The 14817-nt window shown below is 38.5% G+C and overlaps 1 protein-coding gene across 7 annotated transcripts in view; it reads left to right on the forward strand.

Moving 5' to 3' along the window:
* Positions 1-14817, forward strand: part of Specc1 (sperm antigen with calponin homology and coiled-coil domains 1) — a 265322-nt gene that overhangs the window by 185277 nt on the left and 65228 nt on the right. For all 7 annotated transcript variants that reach the window (XM_047545173.1, XM_047545172.1, XM_047545171.1 and 4 more), the window contains 2 exons: positions 9549-9630; positions 12104-12260. In XM_047545173.1, the coding sequence (XP_047401129.1) occupies positions 9549-9630; positions 12104-12260 (239 nt within the window). The remainder of the gene's footprint in view (positions 1-9548; positions 9631-12103; positions 12261-14817) is intronic.

The following is a 14817-nucleotide window of genomic DNA, read 5'->3' on the forward strand; positions in this document are numbered from 1 at the left end:
ACAGATTTTCTGGTTTTTTCCTACCAGATGAGGGGAGAAAATGTGACTTATTAATACCACAATTTATCAGTTACCTTGACAAGTCCTGCTTCCTCAACTGCTGAAGTATAACACCAGAGAAGCACACTGAGGCAAGTGTAGAGTAGAAAGTAAGACTCTTTATTAAAGGATAGTAAAACAGACTTCTGGGTGAAAGAAGGGCACCCAAAGGCGGAATCCGTGAAATGAGGAAGTCCTGTCCCTTTTATACATCTAAAATTTCCTTTGTTCGCCTGCATTCTTCTCCCTTATCGTGTTCATTTCCCCCCATCCTGCATAGTGACAGGGAGATGTTGGTGGAATGACCGGAGGGTGAGCAGGTGGGCTAGAAGGACCAAAACGAAGTGCTAGGCAGGAGGGGAGCAGTGGCCCAAGGGGCATTGATTAATAGCTCTCTTTCTGCTTGGGAGTTGCTTCATTAACAACCTCTTTGGGAGGGGTGATATCAAAGGGCTCTGGGGACATGAACATTCCAGTCTCCCAGGAAGAGTTTTCAACTTCCCGGACTCAAATCAACTTCCATTTTCTTGATCTGACCCAATCACTTATTCTACACAATTCTCTGTCTTTAATTCTGGCTTCATTATGAAAGTCTAGAGAAGGTAATCTAATTTTAATGCCAGGATCTGGTCCCCAAAGACTCCTCCTTTAGGGAAACTTGTTTCCTCTTTTCAGCATTATTTTGGGCCTGCATTTCTCCTGCAGTAAACAGGTAGTTTGCTAGGTAATGTTATATATACTATCCTCAGAGGCCAGGCAAGGCTGTAGATAAATTGCTTCTTGGAATAGAAAGCATGTGGTGGTCAGCATTTAGCATGCTCTTTCCTCCCCAATTCCTTTTGTGACTAGTGACAAAAGGTGGGCTAAAAGTGGAGTGATCCAAGGGTGGGGATGAAGCCACCCAGAGGGCACTGATTCATTAAGAACTCCTTGCTGGGAGGAGTAAATCCCTGGAGGTAGGTATCATTGGCAACAGGTGGAAAAGGGGGAAGGGCTTTGGAGATATTAGTATATTATTTCCTTTCCTTTACAGCCAGTCCCCATCTTCCCAGTGGGACCCAATTATTTATTATCTACACTGACTGTCCTTTTGTCATCCATCCCCATTCCTCCCTCTGTAAACATAATTTTAACTGCTATTAGAGGAAAGTGGAGGACAGTTGCTCTGGCTTCTTTGAGCTGAGAGGGGGCTACATGGGGCAGACAGTTTGGGTTTTCCTCTTAGGAATATCTAGGGTTAGTTGAGTGGTCTATGGCACAAGTCTGGTTCAGAAACAACAAGTCATAAAGTCATGGGGCAGGTGCTTCTATGAGAGAAACAAAAAGACATGAGTACTGGAATGAGATTAATACAAAATAATGTTGCAGCATCTGGAACTTGTCAGTGAATATCATGAAGATTATAGAAATGATTAATCTCTCATCAGTTGGTATAACAGCTAAGTTGTTCCCATAATAAGGCCATAAGGACAAGGTCTTTATTTGGGACTGTATATCTTTAAGGATATTAATTACCAGACTTATCAGGAATGTGGGTCAGATTTGGGACATGAGACTTTCATGCAACATTGGGGGTGGTCAGCTGCCTTCAGTTGTCTCAAACCTTCCTCTGTCCCACCCACCAAATTTCTCCCACAGAAAAGAAACTGAGGCAAGTCAGGAGAATTCTATCAGTCTCTTTTGACTCTTAATGGCAAATGATGTTGTGGTATCCTGTGGGTTGTTGCCAGGGCACACATCCCTGGGGCACGGCCCCTGCACCAGCTCTTCCTCCCATGGGGAGAGTCTTATCCCAGCAGGGTGGGCACACTCAGTGTCCTGGGCCTCGGCCTCAAGGTAGAGGCCAGGGACCTAAGGGAAGAGTGGAGGAGAATCGGTGAAGCAGGACCAGCCTGTAGGGATGTGCTGGGGGCAGATGGAGACCCAAATGCAGACCAGTGCTTTCCCCAACATACATTTTGCCATGGGTAGCACTGATATGTTCCAGAGACCTGCAGGCAAAAGCTGGTCCAGTTCATTACTATTTTGGGAGCAGTAAATGAAGAAGAGGAGTGGGGTCAGGATCTGATCTAGAGGACTTATGGAGTGGGTGTTGGCAAGAATCATTTGTAGGACAGAGCAAGGTTGGCATAATGAGGGCTTTGAGTAGAGGTTAAAAAAAAGGCTTGGAGGTAGGGAATCTCAGACCATTTGCCATTTGGTTGGAGAAAACTGTCTATGTCTTGGAAGATTTGAGGTCAAAGGTCATGAATTCAGAATTTGGGTTATTGACTAGATTGTCTAATTTAGATTGCAGCCAGATTGGTGAAGGACCCCTGGGGTCTGGGTGAGCAATGAGACAACCTAAGGAGTCTCTGGGAGCCCCCATGTTGTAGAGGTTTGACTGGTTGGTGGTAGAGACCAAGGTGTCCCTTGACATCTCTCTTCTGTCACCGGACAGATTTCCACTGGAGAATAAGAGGGTATCCCCTTCTACAATCAATGGTGGAGTGACTCCTGGAGCTCAGATAAGCCAAAAGGCAAGGGTCTCAGGCAGGGTGCCTCTGTGAGAGACCAGAGGGGGTCTTACCTCTATGAAGAATGAAATGGCCAATGTTGCATGCGGGAACAAAATGGCAGAAAATGATCTCTGATTTGGAGGTCTCATGGAGAGAAAGAAAAACTGGAAGTTTGTTGGAATGGTGAAAGGTAAAAAGAATCCCCCAAATATCCTGTTCCTGGTCAGGGAACCAAATGAAAAGAATACAAAAAGAAAAAGAAAATGAAGGGAGACCTCATGGACCAGCAATACTTTATTCAGCACCCAAGGAGCACATCTTCAGGGGAAAAATGGTAGCAAGCCACCTCGAGGATCTGGGTCTTACATGGCCCTAGCAGAGCCAGGTCACTGGAGGAGCTAGTTACTTTTTGTAGGCTCTCTTGTCAGGCAGGGCCAGGTAATGGGAGTAGTTTAGGGTGGGACAGGAGGACAAGTAGGTAACCATATCCTTCACTTAGATTGTTTTGAATTTAACTTACTATAAAAGCAATACAGTGAAGGTCCTTATACAAATTTTTGACCTAATAAGAAATTGTTTCTGTATAAGAGTATATTAAGATTTATTCATTTGCAAATATCAGAAATCACTTTAGCTAGTTAGGCTAGAGTGATTCAGGGGTTTTGTTACTGGAAGGACTGGAGGGGAAGGTTCTGGTCTCACTGAGCTTCTAGGAAACATCTCAAGTTAGCCCATCAAAGCATCTTCTACAGCTGGGTATCTTGCACGTGCCTGTAATTCTAATGACTAGGGAGGCAGAAGCAGGAGGACCACAAGTTCAAAACCAGTCTCAACAACTTACAGACCCTAAGCAACTTTGCAAGGCTTTGTCTCAAAATAAAAATTAAAAAGGGCAGGGGATGTGGTTCAGTGGTTAAGCACCCCTGGGTTCAGTGTCTTGTACCAAAACAAACAAAACTTAAAAAAAAAAAAATCTTCTATTTCTACCAGAATCAGGAATTCTTTCTCTAAGTGCTTGCCTAGAACCACTACTTCTGTCAAGATCTAAGGCCAACTTCAGGACCATACTGCTGCAGGTGCAGTTCATGCTGGCAGAACACAGACTCTATACCCTGCTTCATAATACCATGAAGTTATGGGATCAGACCCCAGAATCTTCATTCCCCTGCTAGAGAAAAGCAATATGCCTCCAAGCCATGATTGCCAGCAAAAGCTGCAGAAGGGCAGAATTACCCTCCCTTGCACCTTTCAGATCTTCTCAGAATGAACCTGCTTGACAAAAGCTAGATCACTGTGAACTAAACTTTGAGGGAGTTTGAAAAATATACCCTTTAGCTTTCCAGTCTCATGTAATTCAAAGGAACTGAATGAAGTTTAGTGAGCTAATCCTAAGACCTAAATTGGTTCCTAGTAATGGAAAATAGATTACTAGAAAAGGAAATAAATTTGCTCTGTCTTGGCATATTGAAAATTTTGATATGTTGCCCTGAAATTTGCACTCCACTCACATTATATAAAGTGCTGTTTTCCCAGAATTTTGACACCCTTTATAAATTTCGAGGATTTGAGTAAATGAACTGTGATATCTTATTTTACTTTGTTTATTGATAAGGTTGAGCACTTCATATATTTATAGGTTATTTTGTTGTTTTTTGAGTGTGTGTGATCACATATGCTTCACCCATTTTTCTTTTAGTTATTGGTCTTTTTCCTATTTATGAGACATCTCCATATATTGTGCTTTTTAAACATTTGTGTTGATACATATTGCTACTCTTTGTTATCTTTTAACTTTGTTTATAGTTACCTTTTCCTGAATAGAAATTTTACATTTCATTTATGATTTTAAGGAGCTTTGTATCCTACTTTGAAATATCTTTCTAGGCATTAGTTTACTAAAATATTGTTCATTAATATCTTAAAGTTTTTATTTGTGTAATTTTTAATCTGTGCAGACATAGGTTTGGATGTATGTGAACTTCTCTCTTAACTGCCTTCTGGAAGCAGAAGTAAATAAGCTGGAAGAAGATTATATTATCCATAATCTCAATTTACATGCATATTTTTTCAAATGCAGGACCATATAGTAAATTAAATTAATCCCCAGCATGCAAGTAGGTGATACCAAATGAGTAAAGAAACAAGAGAAAAAGACAATAGGAACAGATATTGATAGTCTTAGACACAAACTTTAAAATGGTCAAGAAAATAAAAGACAAGATAAATAATTTCAGAAAACCCACAATTTATTTTTAAAAATAATCCATTAGAAATTGCACAAATTAAATAACTAAATGGATTTGGCTATAGATTAAACACTGTAAGAGAGACTTAAAGAACAAAATATAGGTCAGTAGAAATGTCTTAACATAAAACATAGAGAAAAGGACATAAGAGATAAATGGGACATAGTGAAAAGGTCTGCTGTGTAATTGGAGTTCCCCAAAGGAAGAAAAAGAACAGGTGGGGCAAAAGAAATATTTGAGTAGATAATAGTCAAGAATTTCCAAAACCAATAAAAGATATCAAGTCATAGATTCAAAAAGAAACCATATGAACCCCAAGCAACAAAAGTACAAAGAAAACTGCCTAGGCACATCAAGTTAAAACTGCTGGAAACAAAAGAAAAACCAACTTAAAAGTACCTTAATATTAAGGGGTATCTTTAATATTAAAGGAGTAAGAGCAAAACTGACAGCTGCTTTGTCAACAAAAATGAAGGAGGCCAGGCACAGTGGTGCATCCTGTAATCCCAGTGATTGAGGAGGCTGAGTCAGGAGAATCAAAAGTTCAGGTTTATCTTCAGCAACTTAGCAAGGCCCTCAGTAACTTACTGATAACCCACCTCAAAATAAAAAATAAAAAAAGGCTGGGGTTATAGCTATTAGTAGTAACTTTACTCCTAGGTTCAATCCCTAGTACAGAAAAAAAAAAAAAAAAAAAAAAAAAAAAAGAGTAGAAAAAAAATGAGGGAAACCAGAAGGCAAAATAGCAGCATTTGCAGAATGCTAAAAGAAAGTAACTGCTCTCAGAATTCTGTGACTAGAAAAAGAATATCCTTCAAAGGTGAACACACAAAAAAAGACACTTTCAAAAACAAAAACTGGTTTTTGTAACTAGTATATTTTCAGCCAAGAGCCTATGAAGAGGAGTTCTGCATAAAGCTTATTATTATAAAAGACTTGAAATTGATAAACTTCTGGCAAGATTGCTACAAAGAAGAGAAAGTATAAATTACCTATACCAGAAATTTTTATTTTTACTGTTTTGCAGTGCTGGAGATCATACCCAGGGCCTTGTGCCTGCTGGACAAGTGCTGTACCACTGACCTACACCCTCAGCCCTGATGTATCTGGAATTTTTAATTCATTCTTTTATTTTTATGTCCTGCTGAGGATCGAACCCAGTGCCTCACACATGCTAGGCAAGTGCTCTGCCACTGAGCTACAACCCCAACTCCTTAGGAATTTTTAAAGGAGTACATCACTAAAGATCCCATAGACATTAAAACAATAATAATAAGATATTATACATTACTACTTTGTGCTAAAAATTATAAACTGTGGATAAAATGATCAAAATCTTAGAAAAACATAACTAAGTTGGCATCAGAAAAAGTAGAAAATCTTAAGTGGTTAATAATTTAAATCTTTTCCACAAAAGAAATATCAGGCCCAGATGTTTTAACAAAAAAATCCCTCAAACATTTAAGGAAGAAATAACACCAATTTTACATAAATTCACACAGGGACTAGAAGAAGGGATATGCTTTCTCAATACATTTTAAGGGGCCAGCATAGTTTTCATACTTAATTCTAAGTATGAAATGAAATTAAGTATTTCATACTTAACTTATAGTTAATTATTATTAATATTATTTAATACTTAATTCTTTCTAAGTCTAAAAGACAAGAAAATTCAAAGGTCAGTCTCCCGTGTGAACCTTGATACAAAAATCCTGAACAAAATCTTTGTGAACCAAATTCAGCAATACATAAAAAAGATCATGTCAAGTGGAATTTACTCCAGGTCTGCAAGGCTATTTAACTGTTGAAAACATTCAGAGAAATTTACCACATGAACAAAGGGAGAAAAATCACATGGTCATCCCTAGTAGATGGCAGGAAAATGTATTTGATAACAAGTACCTTTCTTAATTTAAAAAACAAATTTAGAAAAACTGCAAATAGAAGGAAAATCCCTGAATCTGATAGAGTCTCTATTATATATCTACAGCAGAGTCATGTAATGGTGATATATTGGATGCTTTTCCACAAGATTATAAAGGAGACAGTGATGTCCTGTATTATTACTTTTATTCAGTCTATTTACTCCAAAAGCAAAATTTAAAGAAAACTTTTTTTTTTTTTTTTTTTTTTTGGTAACAGAATTGAACACAAAGGCGCTTAACCACTGAGACACATCCCCAGCTCTTTTGTATATTTTGAGATATGGTCTCACTAAGTTACTTAGGGCCACCAAGTTGCTGAGGCTGGCTTTGAACTTGCAATCTTCCTGTCTCAGCCTCCTGAGGTGCTGGGATTATAGGGTGTACTGCCGCACCCAGCTAAAAATACTTTTGAAACTAGGTGCAGTGGCACATGATTGTAATCCCAGTTAGTTGGGAGGCTGAGGCAGGAGGATTGCAAGTTCAAGGCCAGCCTCAGCAACCTAGCATGACCCTGTCTCAAAGAATAACACAGACCGAGGATGTAGCTCAGTAGTAGAGGGCCCCTGGGTTCAATCCCCAGAACTGTTCCCCCCGCCCGCCACACACACATAAAACCTTTTCAAGCCTATGCCATGGTACACATCAGTAATCCTAGCTACTTAGGAGACTTTGGGCAGGAGGAGCATAAGTTCAAGGCCAGTCTGGATGACATAGCAAGACCCCATTTCAAAATATTTTTTTGAAAATTGTATGCTACACAGTGTACATTGGGTACACTGTATCATGCTTAATTTAATGTGGAGCAGGGCCACTAAAAGATGAACAAAGAATGTTCTGGAAAGTTTCAAAATGGCCCTGTACACAGGCAACTGTATGGGATATTCATTACAGCGTTTTTCATAATGCCAGTATCAATATCGATACCAGTATAAAATAGAGGATTGGTCAAAAGAATTGTGGTAATAATAGCTAACATTGAATGCTTATTGTGTGCCCAGCTCTGTTTTTTTGTTTTTGTTTTTGTTTTTGTTTTTGTTTTTTTTTAGCTGTCGATGGACTTTTAATTTTTTTACTTATTTGTTTGTGGTGCTGAGAATCAAACCCAGTGCCTCATGCATGGTAGGCAAGTGCTCTATCACTGAGCTACAACCCCAGCCCCGCCAGCTCTGTTTTGATTACTCTAAATGGATTTTAACTCATTTAATTACCCCAGCAACCCTCCAGTGTAGGTGCTATTGGTATTCTTTCCATTTTATAAAGAGGATAAAGTACAAAGAAACCCAAGAAACCCATAATCCAAGTCATGCAGCTAGTTTGTAGTAGACTGGCTCTTGAACTGTGTACTTTTTGCTGGGTCATATGGCCTCACATGGCAGTTCTTGTGTGGATCTGTCAAGGTGGTGGATACAACCCAGCAGAGAAAGAATACAGGGCAGCTCCAGCACTCTAGGACATGTTAAATGAACAAAGCAAAACGGTACACAAAAAATGTATTGGTATGAAAACCTTCGTGTTTTCTTAAAAACAGAGAATTTGTTTTCAGGATGGTGAAAAAGCATATAACATGAAATCTGTACTTTTTGTGTGTGTGTGATGCTGGAGATCAAACCGAGGACCTCATGCATGCTAGGAAATCTGCATTCTTAACAAATTTTTAAAGAGTACAATACAATATCATTAACTATAAGCATGATGTATAGCAGCTCTCTTGAATAGCAGCTTTCTGTTTTCTCTGGCTAAACATTTTGGTTGTTTCTGCATTTTGGCTATTGTGAATAATTCTGCATTAAACATCAATGTGTAAATATCTCTTTAAGATTCTAATTTCATTGTTTTGGAAAAATATGCAAAAGTAGGATTGATGGGTCTTATGGTAGTTCTATTTTTATTCGTACAGTTTTTCCCAGCAACTGTACATTTTATATTCCCAACAACAGTGTACCGGTTCTCCTTTCTTCACATCTTCACCAACACTTGTTATTTTCTAGGTTTTTTGTTTGTTTGTTTTTATAATGGCCTCCTTTTGGAAATGAAGTGATATCTCATTGTGGTGTTTGTTAGGGAGGTCTGAGCAGCTGTATGGGGGCGGGGCATCAGCAGGCCCACGGGCCGCCAAAGAACAGCCAATCCAGACCTCGGCAGATAAACCCTAGGGCCGTCTTGCAACCGCCTGTCAATCAACAGTCCCCAGCCAACCCCAGGGGGAACCATGAAAAGATTCCCCAGCCCTCCACCCTGGCCTTGCACCCCGGTGGACTGGTGAATCTTGCCCGAGGGCCAAACCCCAATAAAGCCTTGTTCTGCCGCTTTTGGTCTGACTCCTTTCTGGTCACTGGCATCTGACCTTAGTGTTGATTTGCATTTCCCTGATTAGTGACATTGAGCAACTATTGGCCATTAAAAATGTATTTTCTATACATTTCTTTGAATATATAGAGAATGTACCACAGAGGATATTCCCAAAGCTGATTAATGATTACCTCTGGGAAAAATAAATTTTGATGAGGAACTGAAATTTTTTTTCACTGTTTACACTTTTTTTTCCCCTTTGAGTATTGTGCCAGTTGCATTTATTGTTTTCAAAGCTCCCCAATGGTGATTCTGTTGTGCTTAGAACTGTTTTATGTACACATACACATATGCACACATATGCACCTGTGTTATGCTGTTCTTTTTTGTTTTTATAACTTTATTTTTTTATATGGTGCCGAGGATCAAACCCAGTGCCTCAGATGTGCTAGGCAAGTGCTCTACCACTGAGCCACAACCCCAGCCCTGTTATCCTGTTGTGCTTGTTGTCACAAGCTCACCTGTGCTCTTGTGCCCTTTTGTTTTGATAGAGGCATTCGACTTACAGCAGCATACGGCCAGCCAGCAAAGGGGTGACTCAGCGCTTAGATCTTCCAGACCTTCCCCTCTCAGGTAAACTACCTTAAACATGAAGATGTTTTGACTTACTTTTTTGTGGGGTTGATTTTTCTTCTTTCTTGTCTTTTCATGAACCTGAAAGTAAAACAACAATCAGTGGTATTTTTCCAACTGATTTCCAGCACTGAATGTATACATTTGTGGATGTTAGATCCAGTTGTGCAGCCCTCACTGCACTTCTCAGCATGCATGGACTAGAGAGAAATGCCAAACTTGGTTGTTATTTTATAATATATAATTATATGCTTACTATACATTTATATACATATATGCATATATATGTAAACTGAATCTCAAAAGAATATCTTCTCTTTTTTTTTTTTTTTTTTTTTTTTTGTGTGTGTGGGTACTAGGGATTGAACTCAGGGGCATTCACTCGGCCAATGAGCCACATCCCCAGTCCTTGTATTTTATTTAGAGACAGGTTCTCACTGAATTGCTTAGCTCCTTGCTCTTGCTGAGGCCAGCTTCTATCCTCCTATCTCAGCCTCCTGAGCCACTGGGATTACAGGCATGTGCTACCGCGCACAGCTGTCTTCTACTCTTTTAAAAAAAAAAAAAAAAAAAAAAAAACTATTTTAAGAAAAAAAATCTGATTTTGAATTTGCCAGTTGTTTCCACAGTTCTTAAAATGCACCTCTTAAGATATCACTGTCTTTGAGTATAATCCACTTCTTGCTGTTAAAATCATCACCTATGGCAGTTATAGCCTTATGAAATATATTGTTTAAATAATAAAATTTGAAATTACTCCTTGATCCATGTTTGCAGAGTAGATGCTGTGTTAGCAGCCATGAAAACAACATTAACCTCGTTGTGCATCTCCATCAGAGCTTTTGGGCGACCAGGTGCATTGTCAATGAGCAGCAATATTTTGAAAGGAATCTTTTTTTTTCCCTGAGCAATAGGTCTCAACAGTGGGCTTAAAATACTTAGTAAGCTATATTGTAAACAGATATGCTATCATCAAACTTTGTTCTTCTATTTATAGTGCATAAGCACATTTGATTTAGTATCATTTTTAAAAATCCTAGAATTTTCTGAGTGGTTAATGAATATTAGCCTGAACTTAAAGTCATGGGCCCCAGGGGAGGGAGAAAGCCAAAATAGAAGATTAAAAACCTACCTGATTTTCATAACTGCATAACTTACTATGTAACATAAAATAGGGAATAACATAATTATATACATAGTGTTTGGTGTGCTTTTTTTAAAATTGTAGTAAAAGATGCATACCATAGAATTCACCATGTTAACCATTTTTAAGTATACTTGGTAGGTGAGCTTTGAGTAATAGTATTTGTATCTTTTTCTCTGTGTCCCATCAGCTTCAAAGTTTCCTATTGTCAAGAGAAACCATTCTTTTGATTGACAAGATAAATATTGAAGTTGAGACCACAACTATTGCTGGGAGTAAATAGCTCACTGGCAACCCTCCCTGCCTGGTCCCCCACCAGGCACCTGTTTATGGGAATATTATTTACTATAATAAAAAAGGATTACACAGTAAAATTGTTTTCTTCTCATTTCCTGCTGTTGCTTGTCAACATTGAGGTCATCAGAAACTGCAGAAACAGGGACTAATATGCTGTTTTTGTTGTTCTCTTTAGTGATGTAAACACTATTTTTCTACAGTATTTAGAGCTAATTGGTCTCACTCCCAGCTTCACTGCCCATAATTGGTGGCTATTAGCTGTAGAAGTATTGTTTTCTTGCGTAACTATATGTGGATCCACAGGAGGCAACTGAGGGCTCAGCCTGCTCACTGTCCTGTCCTATACCTTTGAACTTGATTCTCTGAGCTCATTTCCTCTGTCAATATAAATAAATTCTCAAAAATTTTCTCCTGTTCTCTACTTTTATGATCTTATTATCTGGTAGATTCAGCCCATTTGAGGACTGTTTTGACTCAGACTAATATGACAGTATTTAGAACCTTTAGAAGGATGATTTTTGATAATTTTTTAATGAACCAGACCCTGTGATGAGAATGACTTTTTCTCTTATAAAAGAGTTACCATTCTTAGTTCTCAAGCTTTTTCTCTGCTGTTGACTGTGACCTGATAATCATGAGGCATTTTCCTGCCAGCTCATTCTCTCTGGTGTCTAAAAAATAAAACAAATACATTCTTTGGGGACAGAGCCAGCTTCATGGAATCCAAACCGAGTAGTTGCATAGCCTCTTAGACAGGCCCATACTTTGTTTTAATGCTCTGATAAAGCCATCTCGAAATTGGCATCTAGGTCCTATAGTTTATGTAGTTGGTCCTGCCTGAAGAATCATTAGAAAATACCATGTTTCTATTTGTATTTTTGCTACTTCAGGAAAGAAGATTGTGTGTGTGTATGTGTGTGTGTGTGTATTTGTACTTGAGAATAAAATAAGAATTGTACTTAAGAATAAAATATGATGACCAGTCAAATTTCTCATCATCGAAGATAGGTGATTATGTTGTTGCTCACACAGATCTTCTGAAGGGAAGAACTGAGGACCTGAAGCCAGACCCTTACCTCAGAAAGAGTCCCTCATTGGAGTCACTGAGCAGACCCCCCTCCCTGGGCTTTGGGAGTACCAGACTGCTGAGCGCCTCCACTGGGGGGTTGAAACCACCAAGCAAACTCAGGTACCATATTTTAAACAATGAGAAATCATAAAAACACTGGCTCATCTTTCTGTTTTGTCCCCCATGGACAATCTACTTATTCAAATACCTCTTGAGTGAAAATTATTAAGATACAGTACCTGAGTAAGGCTCAGTGGCACACATCTGATGTCCACTACTCAGGAGACTGAAAGCAGAAAGATTGTAAGTTCAAGGCAAACCGTGGCCACTTAGAGAGATCCTTACTCAAAAAAAATTTTTAAAGGGCTAAAAGTGTAGCTTGGTGTGCTAGAGTCCCCACCCTGGGTTCAGTCCTCAATACCGCGTGCGCGTGTGTACACACACACACACACACACACACACACACACATACACATACACAAATATAGTACCTGCCTTCAGTGAGTCTAAAAGAAGGACAGTAGATAGTAATATTATACTACATGAAATTAAGGGCTATCAAAAAAAAAAAAAAGTATAAGCAAAGTGCTGTGGAGTCAGGGGGTGGGAGCTGAGTTGTTAATTGGATCAAGAAATCTAAAGAGTTGTAGAAATTCTGCCAAGATGTATAAGTTGCCATCATGAGCAAGATGTGGAACTAGAACCTGGACTTCTCAGGGTAGGAACCCTGATATATACAGCAACTTTCTGTCAAGGGTTATGTGGTAGATGGATAATTAGGATGTTAACATCTGAAAAGACAGGTTGGATGCCTGTTGCAAATAGTCCTCACTGGCAAGAAAAAGTTCATACTTATTTCGGTAAAGCATTGGGGAACCACTAAGTCTGTGGGATTTTGTTTTTGTTTTTGAATAGTGGTTAAGATCAGACCTACTCTTTAAGGTGGATTAATCAGAACACAGTGGCATATAATAAGGATTAGAAAGGCATTTTTGAGATTAGTGTTTAAAGGGACATTAGCAAGGATGTGAAGGATCTAGTAAGAGAAGGAGAGAACATTAAGGCTGCAAGGTCGTTACCAAGTCTGTCTTCTCTCCCCACCTCTGCACCTCTTCCCCTCTGGTGCTCTGGTAACCTAGACTCCAGTAACTCTTTCAGCTTTTTCCTCTGTCCCTCATGTCTTCCCTGCTTCTCTGTGTTATTTTTCTGAAGCTGCAGACTTCTCAGAAACTCCCATTACTCTGTTATCCACACTCCTTGTCTTTTAGCTAAGCCACAACTTAGTGCCACCCCCACTCACCAGCTAGAATGGCCCAGTCTTTCACTCCTTCCAAGCTTGTCTGACTCCATGCGTTTGTGATATAATGCAAACATTTCTGACTCTAAATCCTTATTTATTTACTGGATTGAAATGCTTTCCTTTTGTCCTTTTATACTCCAAAATACTGCTTCTTCAAATTTAAACCTTCCATGAAATTGTACAACTTGGTAGCGTTGGCATTCCCCTTCTCTGACGCTGGTGTCTTACATTCATTTGAGCATGCTGCTTTGTAGTATGAATAACTTGCATCGTCTTTGCTCTTGTCCACAGGATGGCTATAATTTAGTGAATAGGAGATATTTTGTCTTACCTTTTGGTATTTTTCCCAAGCCCTTGATTTCTACAATACACACTGCTTTTCACTCAGTATATACTTACAAATGGTAGATAGAAAACTGTCTAGTGTAACAACTTTATAATAAATATCATAATTAAATCAATATATAAAAGGATTTATGAAAGTCTGAATAAGTTCATATTCTGACTCTTTGGGTATAGACTATATTTGAACCCAAATAGATGAAGTCATTTGTTTCAAGGGTTTAATTTAAATCCCCAGATGTTATTTATTGTCCTGTTTATTTGCAGAGATTTAAAAAATGAAGATAGGTTTTAAAGACCAGAATTAGTACAGTTCTCAAATTAATGCCATAAATGCATACAAAAGACCATGTGTATATTAATATGCTATTTATATTATACCTTTCATCATGAAAGGTTAAATAAATTAGTGAAATTAATTTCCTATGTAAACTTTATATTCATGTCATTAAGATTAACCCACGTGTAATGATAGTAAACACTTACTTTAGAAGTTCTCAACCTGAATTATTAAATTTGGGGGAGGGGAGCATATTTAGTTAACTTATATTTTAAAGAAAGAATGTTTGGTGAATGCTTTAGTCTTCTATTTATACTGTAACTTTTACAAGCTTTCATTTCTGTCCTTTCAAATGTGCAAGGCGTAGAAGCTCAGTTTTTTTAAATTTTTGTTTTCTTTTTGTAGTAGTAGGATTGAACCCAAAGGCACACTATTACTGAGCTATGTACCCAGCCCTTTTTGTTTTTTATTTTGAGACAGGATCTCACTTAAGTTGCTGAGATTGACCTTGAACTTGGAATCCTCCTGTCTGAGGTTCTTGAGTAGCTGAGATTATAGGTGTGTGCCACCATGCCTGGCACAGAAGCTCATTTCCGAGGGATGACATGAGGCCTGCCATGATCACTAGGACTTTGTAGTTAACAGTGACACTGACCAAAGAAATTCATAGGCTTGACTTCATAGATCTGCCAGGTATGGAAAAACATTCATCACAAAAAATTAAATTAGCATTTGAATTGTTTTTCTTAAAATAT

The sequence above is a fragment of the Sciurus carolinensis genome, chromosome 3 (assembly GCF_902686445.1).
Source record: "Sciurus carolinensis chromosome 3, mSciCar1.2, whole genome shotgun sequence".
Taxonomy (NCBI): Eukaryota; Metazoa; Chordata; class Mammalia; order Rodentia; family Sciuridae; genus Sciurus; species Sciurus carolinensis.